The 21,178-nt window shown below is 36.8% G+C and overlaps 3 protein-coding genes and 1 non-coding gene across 4 annotated transcripts; 2 read left to right on the forward strand and 2 right to left on the reverse strand.

The window, feature by feature from the left end:
- The first annotated feature begins 937 nt into the window (after positions 1-937).
- On the forward strand, positions 938-2,927 carry LOC137734930 (dolichyl-diphosphooligosaccharide--protein glycosyltransferase subunit 4A-like). The gene is made up of 2 exons (XM_068474260.1): positions 938-986; positions 2,636-2,927. The coding sequence occupies exon 2, from the start codon at positions 2,636-2,638 to the stop codon at positions 2,747-2,749; it is 114 nt and encodes a 37-aa protein (XP_068330361.1). The 5' UTR covers positions 938-986; the 3' UTR covers positions 2,750-2,927.
- Positions 1,186-1,258, forward strand: TRNAR-CCG (transfer RNA arginine (anticodon CCG)). The gene has a single exon. It is a non-coding gene; the product is annotated as a tRNA-Arg (tRNA).
- Positions 2,928-3,153: 226 nt separating the features above from the next.
- LOC137734929 (ubiquitin-conjugating enzyme E2 7-like) lies at positions 3,154-6,701 on the reverse strand. The gene is made up of 6 exons (XM_068474259.1): positions 6,577-6,701; positions 6,347-6,449; positions 5,715-5,812; positions 5,517-5,617; positions 4,069-4,146; positions 3,154-3,524 (listed from the first exon to the last, which is right to left on the reverse strand). The coding sequence occupies exons 1-6, from the start codon at positions 6,629-6,631 to the stop codon at positions 3,447-3,449; spliced, it is 513 nt and encodes a 170-aa protein (XP_068330360.1). The 5' UTR covers positions 6,632-6,701; the 3' UTR covers positions 3,154-3,446.
- A 2,429-nt stretch (positions 6,702-9,130) lies between these two features.
- LOC137733912 (uncharacterized) lies at positions 9,131-11,750 on the reverse strand. The gene is made up of 2 exons (XM_068473127.1): positions 11,621-11,750; positions 9,131-11,141 (listed from the first exon to the last, which is right to left on the reverse strand). The coding sequence occupies exon 2, from the start codon at positions 10,893-10,895 to the stop codon at positions 9,399-9,401; it is 1,497 nt and encodes a 498-aa protein (XP_068329228.1). The 5' UTR covers positions 10,896-11,141; positions 11,621-11,750; the 3' UTR covers positions 9,131-9,398.
- Between the last annotated feature and the right edge of the window lie 9,428 nt (positions 11,751-21,178).

The raw sequence follows: 21,178 nt of genomic DNA on the forward strand, positions 1-21,178 counted from the left end.
TCACTTTTTTATTGAGCCAAAGCCAATAAAACATTAGAACAGACGGATGAGGATAGGATTCTCACATTCTATCTGTTTATCGCTTATCATGCAGTAAGTTTTCATTAGGTATTGTTTGTGTTTAATTTTAAATAAAAAAAATTCAAAATTTAGCCCATATGATATATGCAAGGTTTAAAAAAACGCTAGACACTAATTGGACGACAGGTTGGGGCCTAATAGCTTGGCGGGGGCCAGGCGGACTAAAGCGAATTTAAGTAAAATCTATTATATATCATATAAATAAGTGTTTTCGTATACTAAAAAATACATAAGTTGCAAAATATAATGACATATAGATTATAAAATATTATAATATAATGAAAACATGGGGAATAAGCATACAATGTGTGTCAACCTTAGTATTCAACAAGTATCTTACAATTTATTAAATAAATAAAATGCAAAATGAAAGTTACCTATTTTCTATCTAAGTGAGAGTCACGAGTCACAACTTAGGCGTGGTGCCTAGGTAGGTCTGGGAGGGCTAGGTGGGCGTCTAGCACTCTAGGCGAGCGCTTTAGCAAGTTAGAGGCTATTTCTTTATTTTCAAACGTCTAGTGATTAATCAGGACGATAATTAGCTGCCTAACAGTAAGTATATGATGAACAAATACGATATGAGAATATCTGAATCGTCACAAAGTGAATCGGATGGTTCCAAATCCAGAACGGACGGCATCATTCCACATGGAGTGTAGTAGACCAATGACATCGAAGTTTGGCGAGCCCCATAACTCCGTTACATAATTGGCCCAAACTATTCGACCCGAACGTTGACTTGTTTTTGTTCTTTCGGGTCGGAGCGAAAAGGCGAATAAAAGCGCGGTTCTTCTTCTCCACTTCACTCGCGTTTCGTTTCGTTTCGGCTACAGTTGAGCGCTCTCTGACATTGAAGATCTGTTCGCTGCTTCTGCCGGTTTCGCGTTCGATCTTCACCACTGAAGGTACTCTCTCTCTAATGCTTCTGATTAGTTTCCACTTTTATGATTTTTCGAACATGTTTATGGGATCTCGATTTCTCGAACATGATTGTCAGTGTAAAACCCTAGAAATTTGGTGCTTTTTTCCAATTTGTTTTTCTGCGTGAGGAAAACTACATTTGCAAGGTTGAAATTGTTTGTTTTGAGCTGAATGATACATGATGATCGCATAGCGGAGTGGATATCGCATTAGACTCCGGATCTAAAGGTCGTGGGTTCGAATCCCACTGCGATCGTTCCCCCTTTATGCATTTCCCAATTTCTGTTTTTAATTTTTATTTTTCCGCTATGAATGGTTTTGGATTCTGGGTAGAAAAATTGGACAAAGGCATTGCTAATTACTACTGACAAGTGACATAACTCTCTGTGATTCATGTACTTTCGAGGTTCGGAGAATAGCAGTTTCATCTTCAATCGTAAACAAGTACATATAGTTTAAGGAAATGTAAGATAAAATGTTTGATATAAGGTTCTGGTTGCCAAATTATTGGAATATGGATAATGTTACATTGAAATATGCTTTAGTTTCATCTACAAAGATGGCGGGAATATTCACCGAGGATGAGAGCAGAATATCTCTTAGATTTGTTGATGCTTGTTAAAAGGGAAAAGATAGCGGAAATATTCGCCGAGGATGGAGTAGAATGTCTCTTAGATTTGATGGTGCTTGTTAAAAGTGAATAGATAGCGGGAATATTCATCGAGAGGATGGGAGTAGAATGTCTTTTAGATTTGTTGATGCTCTTTAAAAGGGAAAAGATAGCGGGAATATTCACTGAAGATGGGAGTAGAATGTCTCTTTCTTGATACAGTAATGATATGTTCGTATTAAATGATTGAAGATGCCTATTTTCACTGGTGAGGTTTTATTAACAAGCAATGTGCAAAACTAGTCGGATAATGTGAGGTGTGACTTAGTATGTACATAATCACTGTGCTTCTGCTCTGTCTTCTTGTGTACTGCATCTGCATCACTTTTTTGTTTTGAACAAGACCGTGTAATTGTTGTGTATGCTATATTTCTTTGATTAGTGAATAAGACTACTCAAGATACCGGAAAGCGGATTTTATGTTCCATTTCTTGAACTAGGCATCGAAGGTTTTGTGGTCAGAGTCAGTGAAGTAGAATCCACAATACTGGACATGATATGATTGAATTTATTCTCACAAAAGAGACCCGATTGAGGAATATATTCCCAATGATTAAAGATGCTTCTGCTCGTGGTTTGATGTTTGCTGTTAACCGAAGTGCCTTTTGTACCCTATCAAGATTTATGTGGATATGCTATAAATTTGTTTGGAGATTACTTATTTGAAAATCGATATGTGATCATGCCTAAAAGTTGTATACCCACACACACACACACATTCATGACCTTGCGTTTGTATTTCTGGCGAACCAATTCATCCAGTTCTATATTTCCTCAATTGACTACTCTGAATTTTGAACTTGACGCTGTTTGAATCGAAGATCCATAGACTACTTGATATGCGCGTGTCTGTGTGTGTAATATAGATTGTGCTGTGAAGCATGTAAATGTGCGTTGCGCAGATTTAATATGATATTTTGTAGTGTAATGCTAATTCGTGTCATTCTGTTTGTCTTCCAACAGATGATTGATGATGTAGGGCTGGGGACTGTTGCCAACTTACTTGGCATGTTCATATTTTTTCTAGTGATTGCTTATCATTACGTGACGGCCGACCCAAAATACGAGGGCAACTGAAAAACTGAGTTGTGTATGTGTTAATGGAGAGACCATATGGCACCCCAAGAAACACATGGATCATGCAACGTAGTGTTTGAATTTTGTTAGCATAACAAAAGACGGGGGATATAAACCTGAAGTTTTGTGTACCTGCAACTTTTGGTAGCTCTCAATACAATAATCTTCTCTTCCTTTTTATCTCGTTAATAATTTGTGTATTCATGACGTTGATTGTGTTTTGCGATGTGAAAAACACAAGGGATTCTTATATTGTCTTCAAACTGTCCCATCCCTGAGGGGTACCCGTGTCAATAACACATCATGTAAGTTTCGCTTTACATGGCGTTTAATTGGCACGAAATGTCACAGTGATAAGTACCTGTATCCTAAAAGTTGGCGGCGGTTCCAAAACACACAATAAAAACAGTTCAAACTTTCTAAAGTGACTTTTTTTAACTACCGAGAAAAAGTAAACAAACAGTTCGGGACTTCCTCCGAAACAAAAACAAAAAGCAAAAACAATTTCGCAGTTTGAGACATTGTAAACAAAAACAGACCCTCAAAACCTGAACCCAGTTCCTAGCAACAGCAGTTTCATCGGAAGCAAGCAGTCTTTTGGCAAACAGCCCCGGCTCCTCAAACAGAACAAAACACAAGTATCTCTGGTCGCATGATATCCAGCTAGTTTTATGCCAGCTAGTTTTATGCAATGGACTCATAACATTTCTTGAGACTTTCTGACACACCGCCCTACTTTCTTCCTGAACTCGTCCCTACTCTCTCTCCATTGTTTCTGGAAACACACAATTAACAACATATGTCAGCGGATTAGACAGATACCACAAGGTAAATAAGTCAACAAGATAAGCCATTCACATGAATCACTGGTGAGCCAGTTGAACTGACACCGTTTGTTTCCTCGTTCAATATTCAAAACATCCAAGCCTGAATGGCAAATTGAACCTAGTATTATGATGTACATAAAAGCTGCTTACACTATGTTTCTGTCCAATGTGTTTTACCGGGAAGAAAATCATGTCTTTCTTGTGAGCTTAGATGTTACTTTTAAGAAAACCAAGTGGACTAACAAGTGATGTACAATGTAAAGCATAGTCCTCAATCATTTTTTTTTTTTTAATTAAGGAGCTGTGGCTTTACGAATTATTCCATGATCCCCAGAAAATATCTTATCAGCAAGTACTACCAGAATCGAAGCATTTATACCATGTCGCTCTATATGCGAATTGAACTCCAGCATCCAATCCAAAGTAGTGTCAAACAAATAATACTCAAAAGAACTGATAATGAAATCAACAAATAAAGTTAAAAAAACCTACCGCAGCATCGACATTCGCAGGAGATTCATCATTAGGGCTTGAAAGCATTGAGATTATACTCAAAAGAATACTCTCAACCTGCAGAATAACAACAAATTCGTTAGTAGATCCTCAACAATAGGAACACGGTAACTGCGTTCATATAATAGTATGTGGATCCATAGAAAATTAAACAAAATGCCTGGTACTTTGGGTCTGAGTTTGTAAACCAGAAGGAATCAACAATCAGTGTACATTTGATAATACAGCACATCCAGAACTGTCTCCAGTTAAAGACATTCCTCAGAGTCACATACAAACAAACGTTTTACGAGTTCACCAGAAATTTCAGTATGTACCGTATATTTAAGGCACAACTTCATTACTTTTCCAACAATAAAAGTAAAACCGGTGGTTTCCCACAACCATTCCGAAGTCAGTGTCACAGATCTTCAACTTGCAACAAGCCCACTTTTCAAACAACTGATTCCATTGCCTTGTAAAAGTTGGTGTTGTTCCCGACACCAGTGCCAACTTTTCCATAAGCACCTAAACCACTAAATAGAAGCCACTTGAAGGTTAAATCACAGGTTCAATGTTGGAAAATTCAACTACCATAGTGATCCAGATTCTCCATTCCCTCTTTGTGATCTCTTATACTCTCTTCACTTGAGCACTCCCGATTGAAACCTACAGAAAGCTCAGATATGTACTATATCATTAACTCTCAAGATTCTGCAACTTTACTGCAAGCTTGTCTAGTTTCATAAAGTTCCTCCTCAAGACAAAGGAAGAGGAAGCAAACTAACATGAGGTTCATGGTACTAGCACATAGAAGAATGACTAATGATTAGGGACTTCTCCGATCGAACGATGCACTAGTTTCCAATGCATCATGCAGGTAAAAAATTGTACAGCACAATACAATAATAAACCTGAACCCAACTCAAGCAATCTTTGTCTAAACTAGAGTTGTGCTAGGGTTTAGGAACAAGCACCTCAATACAGGCTCAGGATGAGATCCACAGGGCTATTGTACAATTCAGTCCTGCGATGATCTCATTTCAATCCTTACAGTTGGCCACCACCAAGTTGCACTGCCAATTATAACTACCATCAGATAATCAGTGTATTAATGACACACACAAACTCGACCACTTAGGTATGTGTAACTCTCCAACTTTTGAATCTTTATCCAGAAACACTTGCAACCTTCTAATATTTCATTGTTATTTGAAACAGAAAGGGGAAACCACACTGCAAAATCCGCTAAAGAATTGATCCACTACTTATAACCACACAATGGTACTACAGTTACAACTTGCAATCCAACACTGCACCCCTAGGATTATGGCTACAACTAAACAAGTGAAACCACAAAAGCTGAAAAGTAACAAGATTTTTATTCCAAATGCTGCACATAAAACATAGATAAATGGAAGAACCAATATTGACAAATAAGTACATACTGTATGGACTGGGTTCCAGCGCTCAGTTGCAAGCTCGTAGCCATTTGGATCGTCACCAGGGGGATGAAGAATTGAAACACAAACCTTTCCATCCGAGTAAACTGCAAAAGACATGGAAGCTTGATCACGATGAACTAGAGGTGGAAAAGCAATATTCACAAGTTACTTCAGAAACAATATACAGAAGACAGTTGTTACCATTGGGGTGCCACATCTCTGAGGTAAATCTCACTATAGGAGGGTTGCACGGATAATCCTCGGGGAAACTCATGATGGCATTAAAGAAACCGCCCTCACTACAACAAATAAATTATAATGAACTAGGTCAGTTAAAAAATTCGGTTCCCAAACAAAAATCCTGTGGGTTTTCCTGTCTTCACTATCAAAAGCATGCAATAAATTAGCTTCTAGTAACATCTGACGAACACCAAAAAAAACAAAGGAAACTGAATCCAATCGTGTCCAAATCAAATAAACATCCGAAACCCTTTTTCGTCTAAAGAATGCATTAAATTAGCTTCTAGTAAGATCTGCAAAACACCGAAAAATTTGACAACACTTAATCCAATCATGTTCAAGTCAATTTTTTCATGCTTTAGGGAAAACTGAAAACTAATCATCACCGCAAAAGATATGAACTTTGTGACCAATTCCATCAAATACTCCGAACCCAAAACGAAACACATGAATTCAAACAAACCCTTATGGTCATATCAAAAGAAAATCAACCTGTTAAAAGAACACACACATGCACCAAAACAAGAAGCACAGAAACTAAATTTCGAGCAAAACCATGTTTTAAAGAACGGGAAAGACATCGCATTACTTACTAGAGAGTGTCGGGTGGGCCAATAATCGTGACGTTCCATTCGAAGATGTTGTCTTCGTTCACCAAACCGGCCGAGAATCCATCAACTGGGTGTTTGCAGAGATCTACAGGAAAATTCAGAAGAACAAAAAAAAAAAAAACAGAGTTTAAAAATTTAATCAAGAAAGCCAAATCTCCAAAAACGAGAAGAGATAGATATATGGACTCATGGATTGAGATTAAAGGTGCAACCTTTGAGTTGCTTTTGGAGGAGGAGGCTGGCCTGGGAAGAAGGAGCCGTAGCCATGGGAAACGCAGAGAGAGAGGAGAGAGAGAGAGAGAGAGAGAGAGAGAGAGAGAGAGAAGATTTTGGGTTGGATTTTAATAGAGAAAGGAGGAGGGGGGATATGATATATATAGAGATTAGAATTGGTGTTCAACTTTGTTTTTGGAATCAAACCGACCGATAATTTTAACTTTTTCTATAAAAAAAAAAAGAAAAAAAAAAGAAGGAAAATTAACCCAACAATAAATTTAACCTTATGCCGGATGCCACTCCCGCCGCCCAACTTGTAAATCATCAACTTATAATTTACAATTTGTTTAGTGCTTTTTTAACATAAAAAAAAAAATTCTTTAAGTTCGAATTACTTTTATATTATTTTTAGTTTGTAAATTTAATACTAGAATTGTTACATATAATTGTTGACAGTTTGTGTTACCAAACTTGAGTGCCAAGCAAAGTCGTAAAAAAGAACTCGATATTAAGCAAATTTTAAAAACTAAATCTAGTTTGGATCCTAATGATATTTTTTCCACTAGTGACTAAGGGTCAATTTTAAGCGTTACTAAAAAAAAGGTGAGTTCAACAAAATAACCTCGAGAGATAAGTTTAATTGCGTGAACTATAAGGGGTTTGTAAAAGTCTATCTTTTTGTTGCACTTATTCTAAGCGTTACTGCAGAGAGTTTCAACAAAAAGAAATTTAAGCGACAAGTTAATTGCGTGAGCCACAAGCGTCTTGTAAACCTTTATCTTGTCACTAGTACCTATTTTAAAACGTTACTGAAAATGAGAAATTTAACAAAAAACAATTTCGAGAAACAAGTTTATCACGTGGGTCAAGCGTCTTGTAAACGTTTGTCTTTTCTCTAGTACATGTTTTGAAAGCGTTACTGAAACCTCAAGAAACACGTGAGCCACAGGCTTTTTAAAGCTTGTCTTTGTGCTAGCACTTATTTTAAACGTGTTAAAGAGAAAATCAACAAAATAAAAGTTTGAGGCACAAGTTAATCGCGTGAGGTGCCAAGCACCTCACAAAAATTTCTCTTTTCACTAACACCTATTTTAAAGCGTTACTGGTAAAAAAAAAAATTAACAAAAAAACTTGATGAGACAAGTTAGTCACTTGATCCGCAAACACCTTATAATCGTTTGTCTTTTCACTAGCACCTGTTTTGAAGCGTTATTGAAAATAGGAATTTAACCAAAAAAAAACCTCAAAAAAACAAATTAATCATGTAAGCCACAAGCGCTTTGCCAAAATCCCTCTTTTTTGGCAAGCATCTAGCATACAAAGTGTGGTGGGAAATAGAAAGAACTTGCAATGTGGGCATCACTTTATTATACCTCCTTTGGATGTCCCAATTTCTCTTCAAAACAATGGAGATTGGCTCTGATTTCTTGTCATTAATTTGTAGACCGAGAATATGGCAATATATCTTGTTTGTCATCTCAAAGGAAGTGGAGGAGCTTCTTTCTTTCACGCCGAAAACATATCATGTTGTATCAGTTAATGGTTCAAGGAAACCTAAAATTCATGGAGAACTCACATTCCATGCTAGTCCACTATGCCATTTGCCAAAGGTCGTGTCCTGCAGGAGCAAAACGGATGGTTGCGTGTGTCAAACAAGGTAGTCTCTCGTACGGTACATCAGTTGTGGTTGAGCGTTAAAATGTTCGCTTAGATCGTGAAATACTTGACAGTAACTGCTCATGCTTGTAGCTCAAGATGCAGATTCAGACTCAAAGAGTATAAGAAAATGTTCGAATAATCTGGTACATCGATTTTGAATCGAAGAACATCATCTGCAGTGCTTGATTTCGGAACTTGTCCGGCAAGAAATAGTTTGGTGGCCACAGGATTCATGTTAGCTACTTGGGTAAGCCCTAGTATTGGTACTGCTACTGCTACAGCTACTGCCGATTCTTTTTTCTTTACATTTACATTTTGGTCAGCCAAATTTAACCATTGTTAAAGTAATGATGGAACAACTGTCTTGTTTCTGTGGAAGTAGCTCAATTCCATAAAGGTGGTTAACCCTCATACCGTTCACAAAATTCCGTCCGGGCTGAAGCCTATCGGAAATCTGAAACTGCCATCTGCGCGTGAGGTTGGTGGAGCACGCACACGAATTAGCAAGCTGCAGAAGATGCATTTGTTGGATTATATCGGTAGGTTTGATGAATTTTCCGGATTTTCGAGTTTGATGTTCATGTTTCCTAATTTGCTGCTGAATCTGTTTTCAGAGCAGCTATGAAGAAGCAACAATGATGGAGTTCCCTGGTGTTTTATCTTCGAAATCAAATCGAACCTGCTCATAAAACCTAATCGAAAATCCGAGCGAAAACAATGAAGTTTCATAGAGAAGAAAATAGGCTACAAGTTACTTCCTTTATACAAAGAACCTTCAATCCAAAGCATAACATGGGAATGCAAACTTCATAATAATGTCGAACTCCCGAAACCGCTATGCACTGAGATTTGTAGTGCAAAGCTAGAACAAGCAAAAGGCATATGGCCAAATAAAGCATAAGATACAGAGCAGTCTTACCATACCATCTATAAAAATCAACATATCAATCTGATAAATTGTATGAAAATATAAAAAGGAAAAGGGGAAGGCTGCTATCTTTTTGCCCTTTTTTTTCTTAGGGTGGGGGTTTAAATACCTAAAGGGGTGAAGAAAAAAAAAATCAGATTTCATTCAATAGATTTCCTCGGTGGAATCTAGTTAAAATAAACAATGAAACAGTAAAAAATGTTTCTTGCATCTGTCATCTGAATGCCTGCATCAGGTCAACAGATGCTCTCTTTCGTTCCAGGGAGAGGGGCGAAGGCACACACGGACCTCGTGTTCTTCTGGTCCCACTCGACGTTTGGGCACCATAATCTCGAGCATTGTACCTGTCTCATCGCAGTACGCTTCCAGTTTAGCATCTTCTGGAATGCGGGTAGGAAGCTCAATTTCCCTCACAAATTCCCCACAAGGGCAGTGCTCCGGTGTTGGATCTGTTAGCTGAAATGTTCTATCACGTCTCTTAATGGATGGCAAACAAGCTGTACTCACGCAAGATATCTTTACAATCCCACGTGAAGGAGTATTCCTCCAAGTAACTTTTACCCTCTGAAGATCTACAAATGGCAAGCTGACAATGATCAAAAACCCTTCCTCATCCTCATAAATTGTTTTTGCAGCTGTAACAGGGCCGGATGCTTTCTTCATCACCCCACTGAACTCATTAAACCAATGTGACTCAACTGGGTGGACTGTGCCAGCTCTGTCGAAATGTGGGTTATTAGGTAAACAGTCATTGTCATTCCCATGGGGGAAAAAGTCCTTCTTCCGCTTGTTGCAGACCGGTGACAGGTCCATTCCCTCGTTGTTGACATGCTCTGATGGCTGAGTTGACAAATTCAAACCCGTACCATCAAGCAATTTTCTTGGTTGTGAATTTCCATTGTTCTTTGGAGGGGCAGGCCTTTCAAGCTCCAAATCTGTGTTCTGAAGGTTCCTCCAGGTACCAAAGTCACTTGCTTCAGGTGGGATTGAGAAATTTATATCTCGGCCTGTAAGCTCTGCCCACCTCTTCCTCTCTTCTTCATCAAGACACATGAGGTTGGGTGACCGAACAACTTCTATCCCATGAACACACTGCGGGTTAGAAAGACCCCTGTAGTGCTTCCTCTGCATACGATGAGACCGAACAAAGCCCCTGTCCACACTAAATGGGAATGGACGTTCTCCTTGGCGAGAATGCCCATTCATGAAGCTCCTCAGCTGCATCTTCCCCAATGCATTTTCAGGCCTATCCTTGAAAACCCACATATACATGTTCTCCATATCATGCTGAACCAAGAAAGCATCCAACTGCAAGTCTGTCTTGTCGTACCCAGAGACCCCATTACTGTCCCGAATGACCTTACACTTGGACTTCTCATTCAAGACAGGCTTGAAGTAGAAGCTGAAGAAAAACCATGCACCCCAAACGCTATCAAGCCTCTTGTTGCATTTCCTTGCAACTTTGGGGAGAGTGATTGTCGCCTCAGCCTCATAAACTTGAGACCCAAGGCCTACATCTAAGATGTCACATGAATCATTCCAAGTTTGGGGAGGTGGGCTAGGCTCAGACAGTAGCGGGAGATTGATATCAGGAGGACGAGAAAGTATGAAAGTTCGATTCATCTCTCTTTCCAATTCATCATGCGACACAGAACCTGAATCCATAGACAATAATGTAGACAAATGAGAATTCTCTATGGACAGGGTAGTGAGAAGAGCTTCCCCCATGATACCCCACAACCTTTCCCTTCTCTCCTGCTTCCGGGTTTCAATCTCTAAACCCGCTTTTCAAATAGAATTACCTCACAAACATCTCAGCATATAGAAATGAGCCAACAAATCCATCTTAAATTCCACAACTTCAACTAATCCTTAAGACTCACCCCCACAAACAGATCTTCCAAATTTTTGCAGGCCCATCAATCAATCCATGTCACATTGAACTACAATTATTGTTCTCAAAACAAAAACAACCTGAAATCCGTATCATAAAAGTGAAAATCAATCAGGACTACTACTCACAAAATTAAACCATTATATGCAAGAAATTAACTTCAGAAAAGCTTATCCCTTGTTTGGTTTCTGAGAAAAAGGAAAATAAAATTAAACATGATTTAAGCCTAAAATTTCTCTTATCCCTGCTCAATAAATTCCATTACTTTCACAAAACCACACATCTCAGCTGCATCAGAGCTCAAAATCCCCAATATCCAAATCAATAATTTTCCAAGATCCAATTTTTAGTAATATTTTATTTTCCTAAACTTTCTCAGCAACCAAACAAGGCGACCCAGAAACACAGCAAACCCAAGTATCTCATAAAATGTACCAAAAATGTCAATCGGAATAAAATATCCCAAAGGATAAAATCAGGCAAAAAAAACCCTAGCCCTAGAAAAAAAATTCCAAAAAAAATAAAAAAGACAAAATCAAAGAGATATTCGTTAGGTTACCTATAAGGGAAGGCCTCGAAGCAACAGCTACAGAGAGAACTGCAATCAAAGCCCCAGTTTGGAGAAAAGAGAGAAAGAGAGAGAAGGAAAGGGGGAGAGAGAGAGAAGGGGGGGAGATAACGGAGTCTGTTTAAAGAGACGGAGTTAATCAGAAAAGACCTCCACCGGTTACATCACGGTGTAAAACCAAACGGCGTTTGTTAGCGGTAGCGGTGAATTATGTGTCCGAGATGCGTCAAAACAGGCGTCTATTGGAGTTGGACCTTTTGTGATGGACGATTATAGACGCGGATAATCTTCAACCGGGTAAAGCCATACTTTGTTTAAACCGATCAGGACCGTTGAATCATGGTTTGACGGTTAAGGTAGCGCCACATCAGATATGCTTTTTATCTTTTGATATAAATTTGCTCATTTTCCTGAAAATTGTTAAACCTTTTCTGTTTTGTCATTTTCCATATGGGTGTTTTTACTTCAAAAAGTCAAGTTTACCCTCACATATCAGCCAATAATAAATGTGTTTTGGGAAATGTCACTTGCTACTACGGTCTAGTGATACTTCTCTTTATTTGTAAGTAAAATGTCTTATATACGATTCTCGCCAAAGGCAAATTTGAACCACATTATTGCTAACTCATTCTGAGGCTAAGCCCACCATATATTTTGGTGTAGATAATATCGTTTGTTTAAAAAAAAAATTTCAAGAAATGATTTCCACATTATTTTTTTAGCTTTTTACACACCATTTTTTATTTATTGTCTTCAGATTGAATGAATGAGTCAAATAGAACCGACGGCCATGATTAAACAAAAATGTGCATGAAACTCAAAAATATGTGTTAAAATCACTTCACATATTTTTGTTCTTATAATGCAACAATTACGAGGGTTAAATAAAGGCAATTGAATATTAAAGACCGAAATCATAATTTATCCATAAGCATTTAATAATCGTTTAACACGATGCAAAATTAACAAGTGTATTGATTCTCACAACTACAACAAAATAAGAAGTCCAAAAATATTTATCATTGCGCTAAAAAAATGATCTTGTAGACGAAGCATATACTAGTACAAGTAAATTTCAGTAATATGGGAAAACTTAAATTTGTTATGTGGTCAGTTATTTTGTTTCTTTGACTTTTGTGAACGATTAGAATCAGATTGTTGTCGTGACTTTTTCTTATAATTTATTTATTTTTTATATCCAAAATTCCAACCCCTTCTCTAACTTGTTGAAAAGATGATGCAAAATAGTATTTGGCATCCACAAACGACCACCAGACAGTCAACAACATTGCCGTTTGGGGAAACAGACGGTGTTTGAGTCAGTGTGATTCCTCATTATCCTTATCACACATAAAAATTGGGAAATTCGTATACTTATCAATTATCATCACTCACACGTTACACGTATTACCTTTTCATTTCACACGTATCGTACACACATGCATATACTTTTCAAGGATGAGGAGGTGCTGCTGCTGCTTCTTGGTGCCACCGCCAAAACAATTATAGGGACAAGAGATATGATAGGATCCACGTCAAATCTTCTGCACTCAAAATTTTATGCGATACTTTTCAAATTGTAATACATGTTCACTGCTAACTTAGTTAGACAACGTTATCTCGTCTGAAATTTTTGAAAAAATAAAAAGAAAGACTAATGAAAAAAGTTTGAAAGTTTTGATTTTTAATGAAAATGGCAAAAAAGTGTTGTAAGTAAATAGTATCATGAGTGATTTTTTAAAGTAAAAATGTTTTTAACGTTAAAAATTAACAGTACTGGAACTGTTTTCGATAAGATTCCCAAAATAAAATCTTAAAGGGAGGGGGTTGCCGTTGGTGGCGGTGGTCAGCGGGAGAGGGACGGGAGGGTACGGTGGACTGCTTTTTGTTGTCTCTTTGATTTTCTTATCACTTTTTTTTTTCTCTCTCTTTATTTAAAGTTAATTTTGTTAGGCCTAAAGTAGGTGGAGAGATGTTAAAATTTTAAATAAGAGACTGAGAAATCACATAAAATTTTAGATACGGAAGATTTGAACGTATTTGAAAACATCATTGGATATTATTTCACATATCATAATAAATTTACATGTTTTAATTTAAATAAAAATTTGACTTATATTCTAAATGCACGGAAAAAATTGCAACAGAGAAGAGAGTTTCACACACGTGTTCACAAGACGATGCTTCTCTTGTTCTCATGACCAACCGACCAAGGTCTCTCAATTCTACTTATCAGCTATCACCAAGCACCAACCAGTTATTTGATAACACCTGTTGGACCTCATCACCATCTGATTCCTTTAGTGACTTTAAAACCGCTTATCTTAGAGATTGTATTTTGAACCAATCCTCAATCGAAATAAGTTGAAGACCTGTAGCTATGAGATATTTAAAGAGACGGGTCATTGTTTCATTCTTAATTATGATTATTTTAGTGAGTTTAAAACAAACATCTTCGTGGGAAACAAATAGTTTGCATTTTGAATCAACTTTAATCGAAATAAGTTGTAGCTGTTAGATATTCAGAGAGATGGACCATTGATCCGCTCTTAATTGCACTGATAGTGCTTTTCAACTTGTATCTTGTCACCTGCACCAAACGACATGTTTGAGGATTTACACAAAAAAAATCTCGACAGTGCTAAAAGTGAAACCATCTTATACATCGTAATCAACAGTGATAAAGTGAACACTTTCTTTTCCAAATACTTTGAGAAAAGATAAAAGTGAAAATGTTTATCCTATTATTTAAATACAAAAAAATGAAAAAGAAAAATTATAAACAAACACATGTTTTAACTGTCAACAAGTTGCTCACTTATTTTAATTGTCAATCAACTTCACTAAGACATTTAAACAATTTTCTCCTTCTATTATTCATTCACTACCATTCGTCTTCGTGTTATGATCTGATGTGAATCTTTTTTTTTTTTTTTTTGAACAAGCAATATTATCTATACTAAGAGAGAGGAGATATGCTTAGCCTCACAATGGGTTAGCAATAATATGGTTCAAATTAATCATTGGTGAGAATCAAATCTAAGACTTCTTACTTATAAGTGAAAAGAAATACCACTAGACCGTAGTACTAAGTGGCAATCCGATGTGAATCATTTATCTAATTGAATTAATATATTAAATCAATTGTTTGATAACTTGGGTTTTAAGGTTGATTAAGTCCCCTAATACTATTACCACCACTCAAACAGCTGGCCAAGAAGAAATATAATTGTTTTATGCTCAATGTTTTCAAAAGAAAAGAAAGAATGAGGTTGTCATTTTTGTCATGGATATTGGATAAGACCTTCCTATAAGTCAAGACATTTCCTGTGTGGAGACTGTATCTTGGCCACTTGTATACCCAATTGGATGTTTAATTATTGAATTCGGACCATTGGATGTTATTTAATTGATTTCATAATCAATAATCATTGACTAAAAAAAAGATAAGCGTACTTATCCAGAGACTTTGGAGTTTGATAGCAAGATAAACCCTAATAAATTTGGTGGGTTAATACGATACTAACTGGTTAATTGAGCTCACTGTATAGTTTGATATCATTTGAATTGTTCATAGTCTAGTTCAAATATCGTACTTACAAATATTCATTTAAATCAAATCTTGTTAAGCAGCTTAATTATTGTTGTAAACTTTTATTGTTCATCAACGATATTATGTTTATAAATTTTTTGTCTATTTAGTTGGTCACAACCAATATGAAATAACTAAAAGTTTGGTTCGAGTGAATTATTACAAGAATAGTCTTTTACTGATGACCAAAAAATAATTGATTTAAATCATGAGAAACATTGTGAGGTAGGTCCAAATGAGTTCTAGTGTCTTATTAATTGATTAATGCTTAATTAATTGCGAAAATTTCACTTGACACATAGATTTGATTTTCGTCAATATAAATTTCAAATCAAACAATTATAATTGCTCATTGTGCAACGTAGATGTACGAACTTCCTTAATATTATTTTCTGCATAGGAATCAATGAAATTAAGAATGGATTCCGAGCTTTGGACATGATGTTAATTTTTTGTGCTTAGTGACCAAATTAGGCACATAATAAGACAATGGTACCCTTGTTATAACCGCCTACTCTATATAATTTCAATGGCCATTTTGGCCAATTCATAGTCCTCTTCAAGCTCTAAATTTTAACCATGGATTTCGTGATACAGTCTGACCCCTCGCCGGAGTCGGTTTATGTTCCGGTGGCAGGAAAATCCTACAAGAAGAACCAACACGGCGTCGTCTGGGTCTTGTAATGCAAGAGGCCCCAGCCGCAAGCAGCAATGAAGCCCAAATCAATTGAGCCCAACAAAAGTATCAAAAGATTGTGGGCCTAGAGTTGGAGAAATTTTTTATAATGATCAAAACACGAGTGGTACATCACGTGTTTTTATAGAAGTGGTGAGAACTTTTATTTTTAAAGTTATTAACTTTTTACCATACATATCCCACCATTTGTATAATGACACGTGATGTATCATTCCGTCTACTAAAAAATCTCTCCTAGAGTTGGTGGGAGATTGCACATGTGCCTGGGCGAATACGAAGGCGGCGAAAAATTTTCGTACCTTTGCCGGAGTGCATGCACTCGTTTCACGTTCCATGCATTGAAATGTGGCATCTGGCATCCGACTTGCCCGGTTTTTGGGGCCAATGCAACGCTGTTCATGGTGGTCGTTCAACGGTTGTAGAGTTTCGGGTTCGGTGAGCCGGAGAGGTCTTAGGAGGGTCAAGAATTTTACAACAAAAAAAAAGTGCCATTGTTGCTGTGCACATTATTGCAACCAAAGCTTGGATGAGTAGTGTGTGATGGTGAGGTTTTTCAAATATTCCGCCCAGCGAATGCTTGTATTTATTTGTAATTAGAGATAAATCTCAATGTAACAAAACTGATCGGATGTAGCTATATTTAATGAATACGCCGCCTCACTCGTTATTCATTGAGTTGAGTATCTCATCCAAGCTTACAATCTACACTACAAACCTATACAATTTGTTAATATCTTTTATTTGTAAGTCACACAACGACACCACTTCTCATCGTTCGCGTTGTTTCGTGTATTTTCGAGGATCAGTTCGACCTGCTTGTACCATGCATTATTTTATGGTTCATTCATCTGTTTTAATCTATCTGCCCTACACACTCCGCACCAAACCTCTAGCTTTGTAGAACCTTCATATATTATGACTGCAAATAACTAGTTGGTTAGGAAAGTGTGTTCTCCTCCTCGAACTCAACATGTAATTTAGAATCATTGTTACAGATTAGAGTAGTTTAAAACATCTACCGTTAGATCCATGTAATATAATTTACTGAAATTTAAGCATGGTTTACTTGCGATTTAAGAGGGATTGCTTAATTTCGTCAACTTTCCAATTATATTAGTTTGAGAGAGTGATTTATGCACAATGTTGTTTATCTATGCCATTTGAATTATATCCGGAGAATTAAAGAATATAGTACTAAACACAGGCATAAAAGTAAAATGTATGCGAAAATTATTTTTATTTAGAATTTGTGATTAACTTTAACAGCTATGTATTAGCCTCTGTGTTATGACCTGAAGAGGTCTGTATTTTATAAATGTTGTCAAACAGAAAAATATTCGGCCATGTCTATTTACATTACCACATCTACGTTTATTTACCTTAAAATATTCGACCACTATTTGAGTAACTAACATTACCCACATCTACATCTATTTACCTTAAAAATTAAAAAAATTATATATATATATATATATATATATATATATATATATATATATATATAATCTTTAAGGGAAGGGATTCCCATTTTTTTTATAAAAATGGAGATTAGTTGTGGGGTCCACACTATATCGAACTTTAACGATCCGAACCGACTATTTTTCAAATTGCACCTCATAGATCATTCTTGCAAAATATTAGCCAAATTGAAAATGTTTAAGACATCTAATTGGGTTTCAAAGAAATTAACGAATACTTTGTTATATAAGAAAAATGAAATTTTATTTTAATAATTAAATAGGCAAATGATTTTGGATTGAATTGAATTTTTGTAAGGATAATCTATGAATCGAGACTTACAAAATAGACGGTTCAAATCATTGAAGTTCGATGTGGAGTGAGCCCCACACCTATTTTTTGAAAAAAATGAAGATCCCCTTGCATAAAGGGCTTTATGTGTGTGTGTGTGTATTATATTCGAACTTTGGGTTCTAAGGTTGATTATGCGTCCACTAGCTAGTACTAAAGCATCTAGCCAAGAAGAAATATGTTTCTTAATGCTCTTGTTACCAAAAAGAAAAAGAAAATATCGAACGAGGTTGTCATTTGTAGCTTGTTGCCACTTATTTATAATTAAAATGTAAAATTGAAAAGCGAATAACCCAGGAAATTATGGTGTCGATCGGCAAGAGCTTTGAACATGACGATAATTTTTTGTGTTTAGCTTACAAAATTAGGCACGTAATAAGACAATGCTAACGTTGCTATAACCGCCTAATCTATATAATTTCAATGGACATTCCAATTCATACTCTGTTTGGGCTCTAATTTTCTACCATGGCTTTCGAGGACACAGGTTCTGAGTTGGCTTTTGTAATTGTTTCCGGTATATATCTGCTGGCGGTAGGCATATGTTTGTGTTGCAGTGGCTCACCCCGCAGAAACGTCCCCCAAGAAGAAGCAACACCCCGTCGTTTGGGCCCCGAAACGCAAGAGACTTCAGCAGCAAGCAACATGGAAACACAAATCAATTGTGTCCAGACGAAGTACCAAAAGGGTGTGGGTCTGGTTTTGGTAGGAGACGGTACGTGTCCCGTGTGCCTAGACGAATTCGAAGAAGGTGAATATCTTCGTACTTTGCCGGAGTGCAGCCACTCGTTTCATGTTCCATGCATAGACATGTGGCTCTATTCACAACCGAGTTGTCCGGTTTGCCGTGCCAATGCCAAGCGGGTTACAGTGGTCGTTAAGCAATAGTAGGGTTTGGGTCTGGCGAGCCGGGGTAGTGTCACGAGTGTAAAGAATTTTACAACAAAAATAAAAGGCATTGTTGTTATGCACATTGCAACCCAGCCAGGATTACTGTAGGATGGTGTGGTTTTTATGCTAATGGTTTTTGCTTTTTGATTTGGGGTGGTCTTAACATATGGTGACAAGTGACAACAGTCCGACGCCTGCAACCTATATATACAACGGTACTGAATGCAATGTCAAAAGAAAATGGGATTGCGGTTTGGAGGTCAACCCAAAACATATGTCAAATATTAGAGTGGGAAAACAGAGTTCAACAAATTTAGAGCTAAATAATGATCGTAGACACGCATTTCACGTTCCATGCATTGACATGTGGCTCTATTCTCATTCGACTTCCGACTTGCCCGGTTTGTCAGGCCAATGCAACGCCGTTCACGGTAGTCGTTCAACGGTTGTAGAGTTTCGGGTTGGGTGAGCCGGAGAGGTCTTAGAAGGGTCCAGAATTTTGCAACGAAAAAAAAAAAGGGCATTGGTGTTATGCACATTATGGCAACCTAAGCTTGGATGAGTTGCGTATGATAGTGAGGTTTTTCAAATATTCCGCCCTGCGACTATTTGTATTTATTTGTAATTGGACATAAATCTCAAATGTAACAAACCTTATCTGATGTAATCCTATTTAATGAATACGCAGCCTCACTCATTATTCATTGAGTTGAGTTTATCTTTTTTTTTAAATAAAAGGGGTTTATTCACCATTTTTAGGGGTCGGGAAGATTCATAGAGACATTTCAGCATTTCCCTGGCCACAAGTCTGGCTTCCATACCAACATCGGGTTTCAAACTCGAAACCTCCAAATTTTAGTTTGAAGGAAGCCTCGCAATCTGCCATTTACCACTGGACCATCAGCTCGTGGTTCATTGAGTTGAGTTTATCATTCAAGCATACAATCCACACTACAAACCTATACAATTTTTTTATCTCTTTTATTTATAAGTCACAAATGACATCACTTTCACCGTTTGCGTCATTCAGGTATTTTAGCGGGATCATTTGCATTATTTTATGGTTCATTCACCCGTTTTAATCTAACGGACCTACAGGTAATGACGGATTCTAATAACATTGGGTGGTTATAATCAAGGTAAGCTAGGCACCACTTGAAAATTGCTCATTACAACAGAAAGAAAACATGATTAGCTTATTTCAAGATATCTTTCTAATCAAAATTGGCTTAACCATAAGAAAACATGATCAGCCTATTATTTCAAGATATCCAGTTACGAGTACATAGACCACGTGACATCAACTTCTTCATCTATTCCTGATTATCTTTACCACAACTTGATGTATTGTTCCATCTTTCCTCTCAACTACTAGATTTTCAAAGGGAAACTTATTCAGTTACTATTAGCCGAAAGACTAGTATAAGAGAAAACACCATTTTTAGGTTTTCCATGATAACTCATTCATCTAATAGGGTTTAGGTTTTTTGTTTTTTGTTTTTAATGCAACGATATATTCTATTTTTAATTTATTAGGTTCAAAGTTTAAGGGTATTTGTGTCTATTTAAGGGATATTTTGGAAAGTTTTATAAAGACTAACATTTTTGAAATTAGAAGCAAATATTTGGCTATATTTGATAAATACTCGTTTGAATGTTGCTGGTAACCTATACCTAGTTATCATGGTTTTGCTTTCTTTGTTTCCTTCACACAAAGGACAACATACCCTGATATCATGAAAAAAATTAAGGTTTCGCCATAAAATTAATTTGCAATATAAAAGTAGCCTAATATTATTACTTTTACATGCAAGGTCCCTTATTTTTTTCGACATGAGATTCATACTCTCAACACGTGTAACATGGAATTCACCAGTTAAAATCCCCTTAATTTAGAGGTTCAATACGTCCACGTTGTCTATTACAACTACTAAAGCATCTGCTCCAGGAGTAAGGTTTGATATATGAACTTTCATAGCATTTTCTGCATAGGAAAAAAATGAAATCAATTAGAATCATTTCTAAGCAAAGAGATTTGGACTCGACGTTACATTTTGTGCTTATGAAATTAATAATGAGAATAAGACAATGGTAACCTTGCTTTAACCGCCTATTCTATATAATATGAATGGCCATTTTAGCAAATTCATAGTCTCTTTAGACTCCAAGTTCTACCATGTTTGGGCTTTCTCTGGTCATACCTCAGGCTAAGGTTTTCGAGTCATCATGCGTGTGCTGCTATTGCACCGACTTTTTGAACCTCAACTTACTTTACTAGCTAGTATGCAGTAAGTTTGGTCATAGACTAATGGTTTCACGATTCATCTCTCATATATTGCATAAGAATATCCGGGTCTCGTTTTCCACGAGGTTTTAATCAATCTAGCTTATGTTTATGTCATGCGGAATATATATTTTTAATTGAAGCTTGCTGAATGCTTGATTGCGTTGTTGACTGCAGAACTCGCCGTGTGACCCATGCTTGACACATTGCTGCTTGCACTGGTGCGCCTTGTGCCAAGAGCACAGGGAGATGAAGGGACACCTCTCGGACAATGCT

The sequence above is a fragment of the Pyrus communis genome, chromosome 5 (genome assembly GCF_963583255.1).
Source record: "Pyrus communis chromosome 5, drPyrComm1.1, whole genome shotgun sequence".
Classification (NCBI taxonomy): domain Eukaryota; kingdom Viridiplantae; phylum Streptophyta; class Magnoliopsida; order Rosales; family Rosaceae; genus Pyrus; species Pyrus communis.

Bases quoted from the DNA above. Each gene is read 5' to 3' on its own strand.
- LOC137733912 (XM_068473127.1), bottom strand. From the start codon at position 10,895: ATGGGGGAAGCTCTTCTCACTACCCTGTCCATAGAGAATTCTCATTTG.
- LOC137734929 (XM_068474259.1), bottom strand. From the start codon at position 6,631: ATGGCTACGGCTCCTTCTTCCCAGGCCAGCCTCCTCCTCCAAAAGCAA. The intron at 6,450-6,576 runs GTTGCACCTTTA...ATTTTCCTGTAG, and splicing joins CCTCCAAAAGCAACTCAAAG to ATCTCTGCAAACACCCAGTT. The intron at 3,525-4,068 runs GTAGGTTTTTTT...GTGTGTTTCCAG, and splicing joins CTGCGAATGTCGATGCTGCG to AAACAATGGAGAGAGAGTAG.
- LOC137734930 (XM_068474260.1), top strand. From the start codon at position 2,636: ATGATTGATGATGTAGGGCTGGGGACTGTTGCCAACTTACTTGGCATG.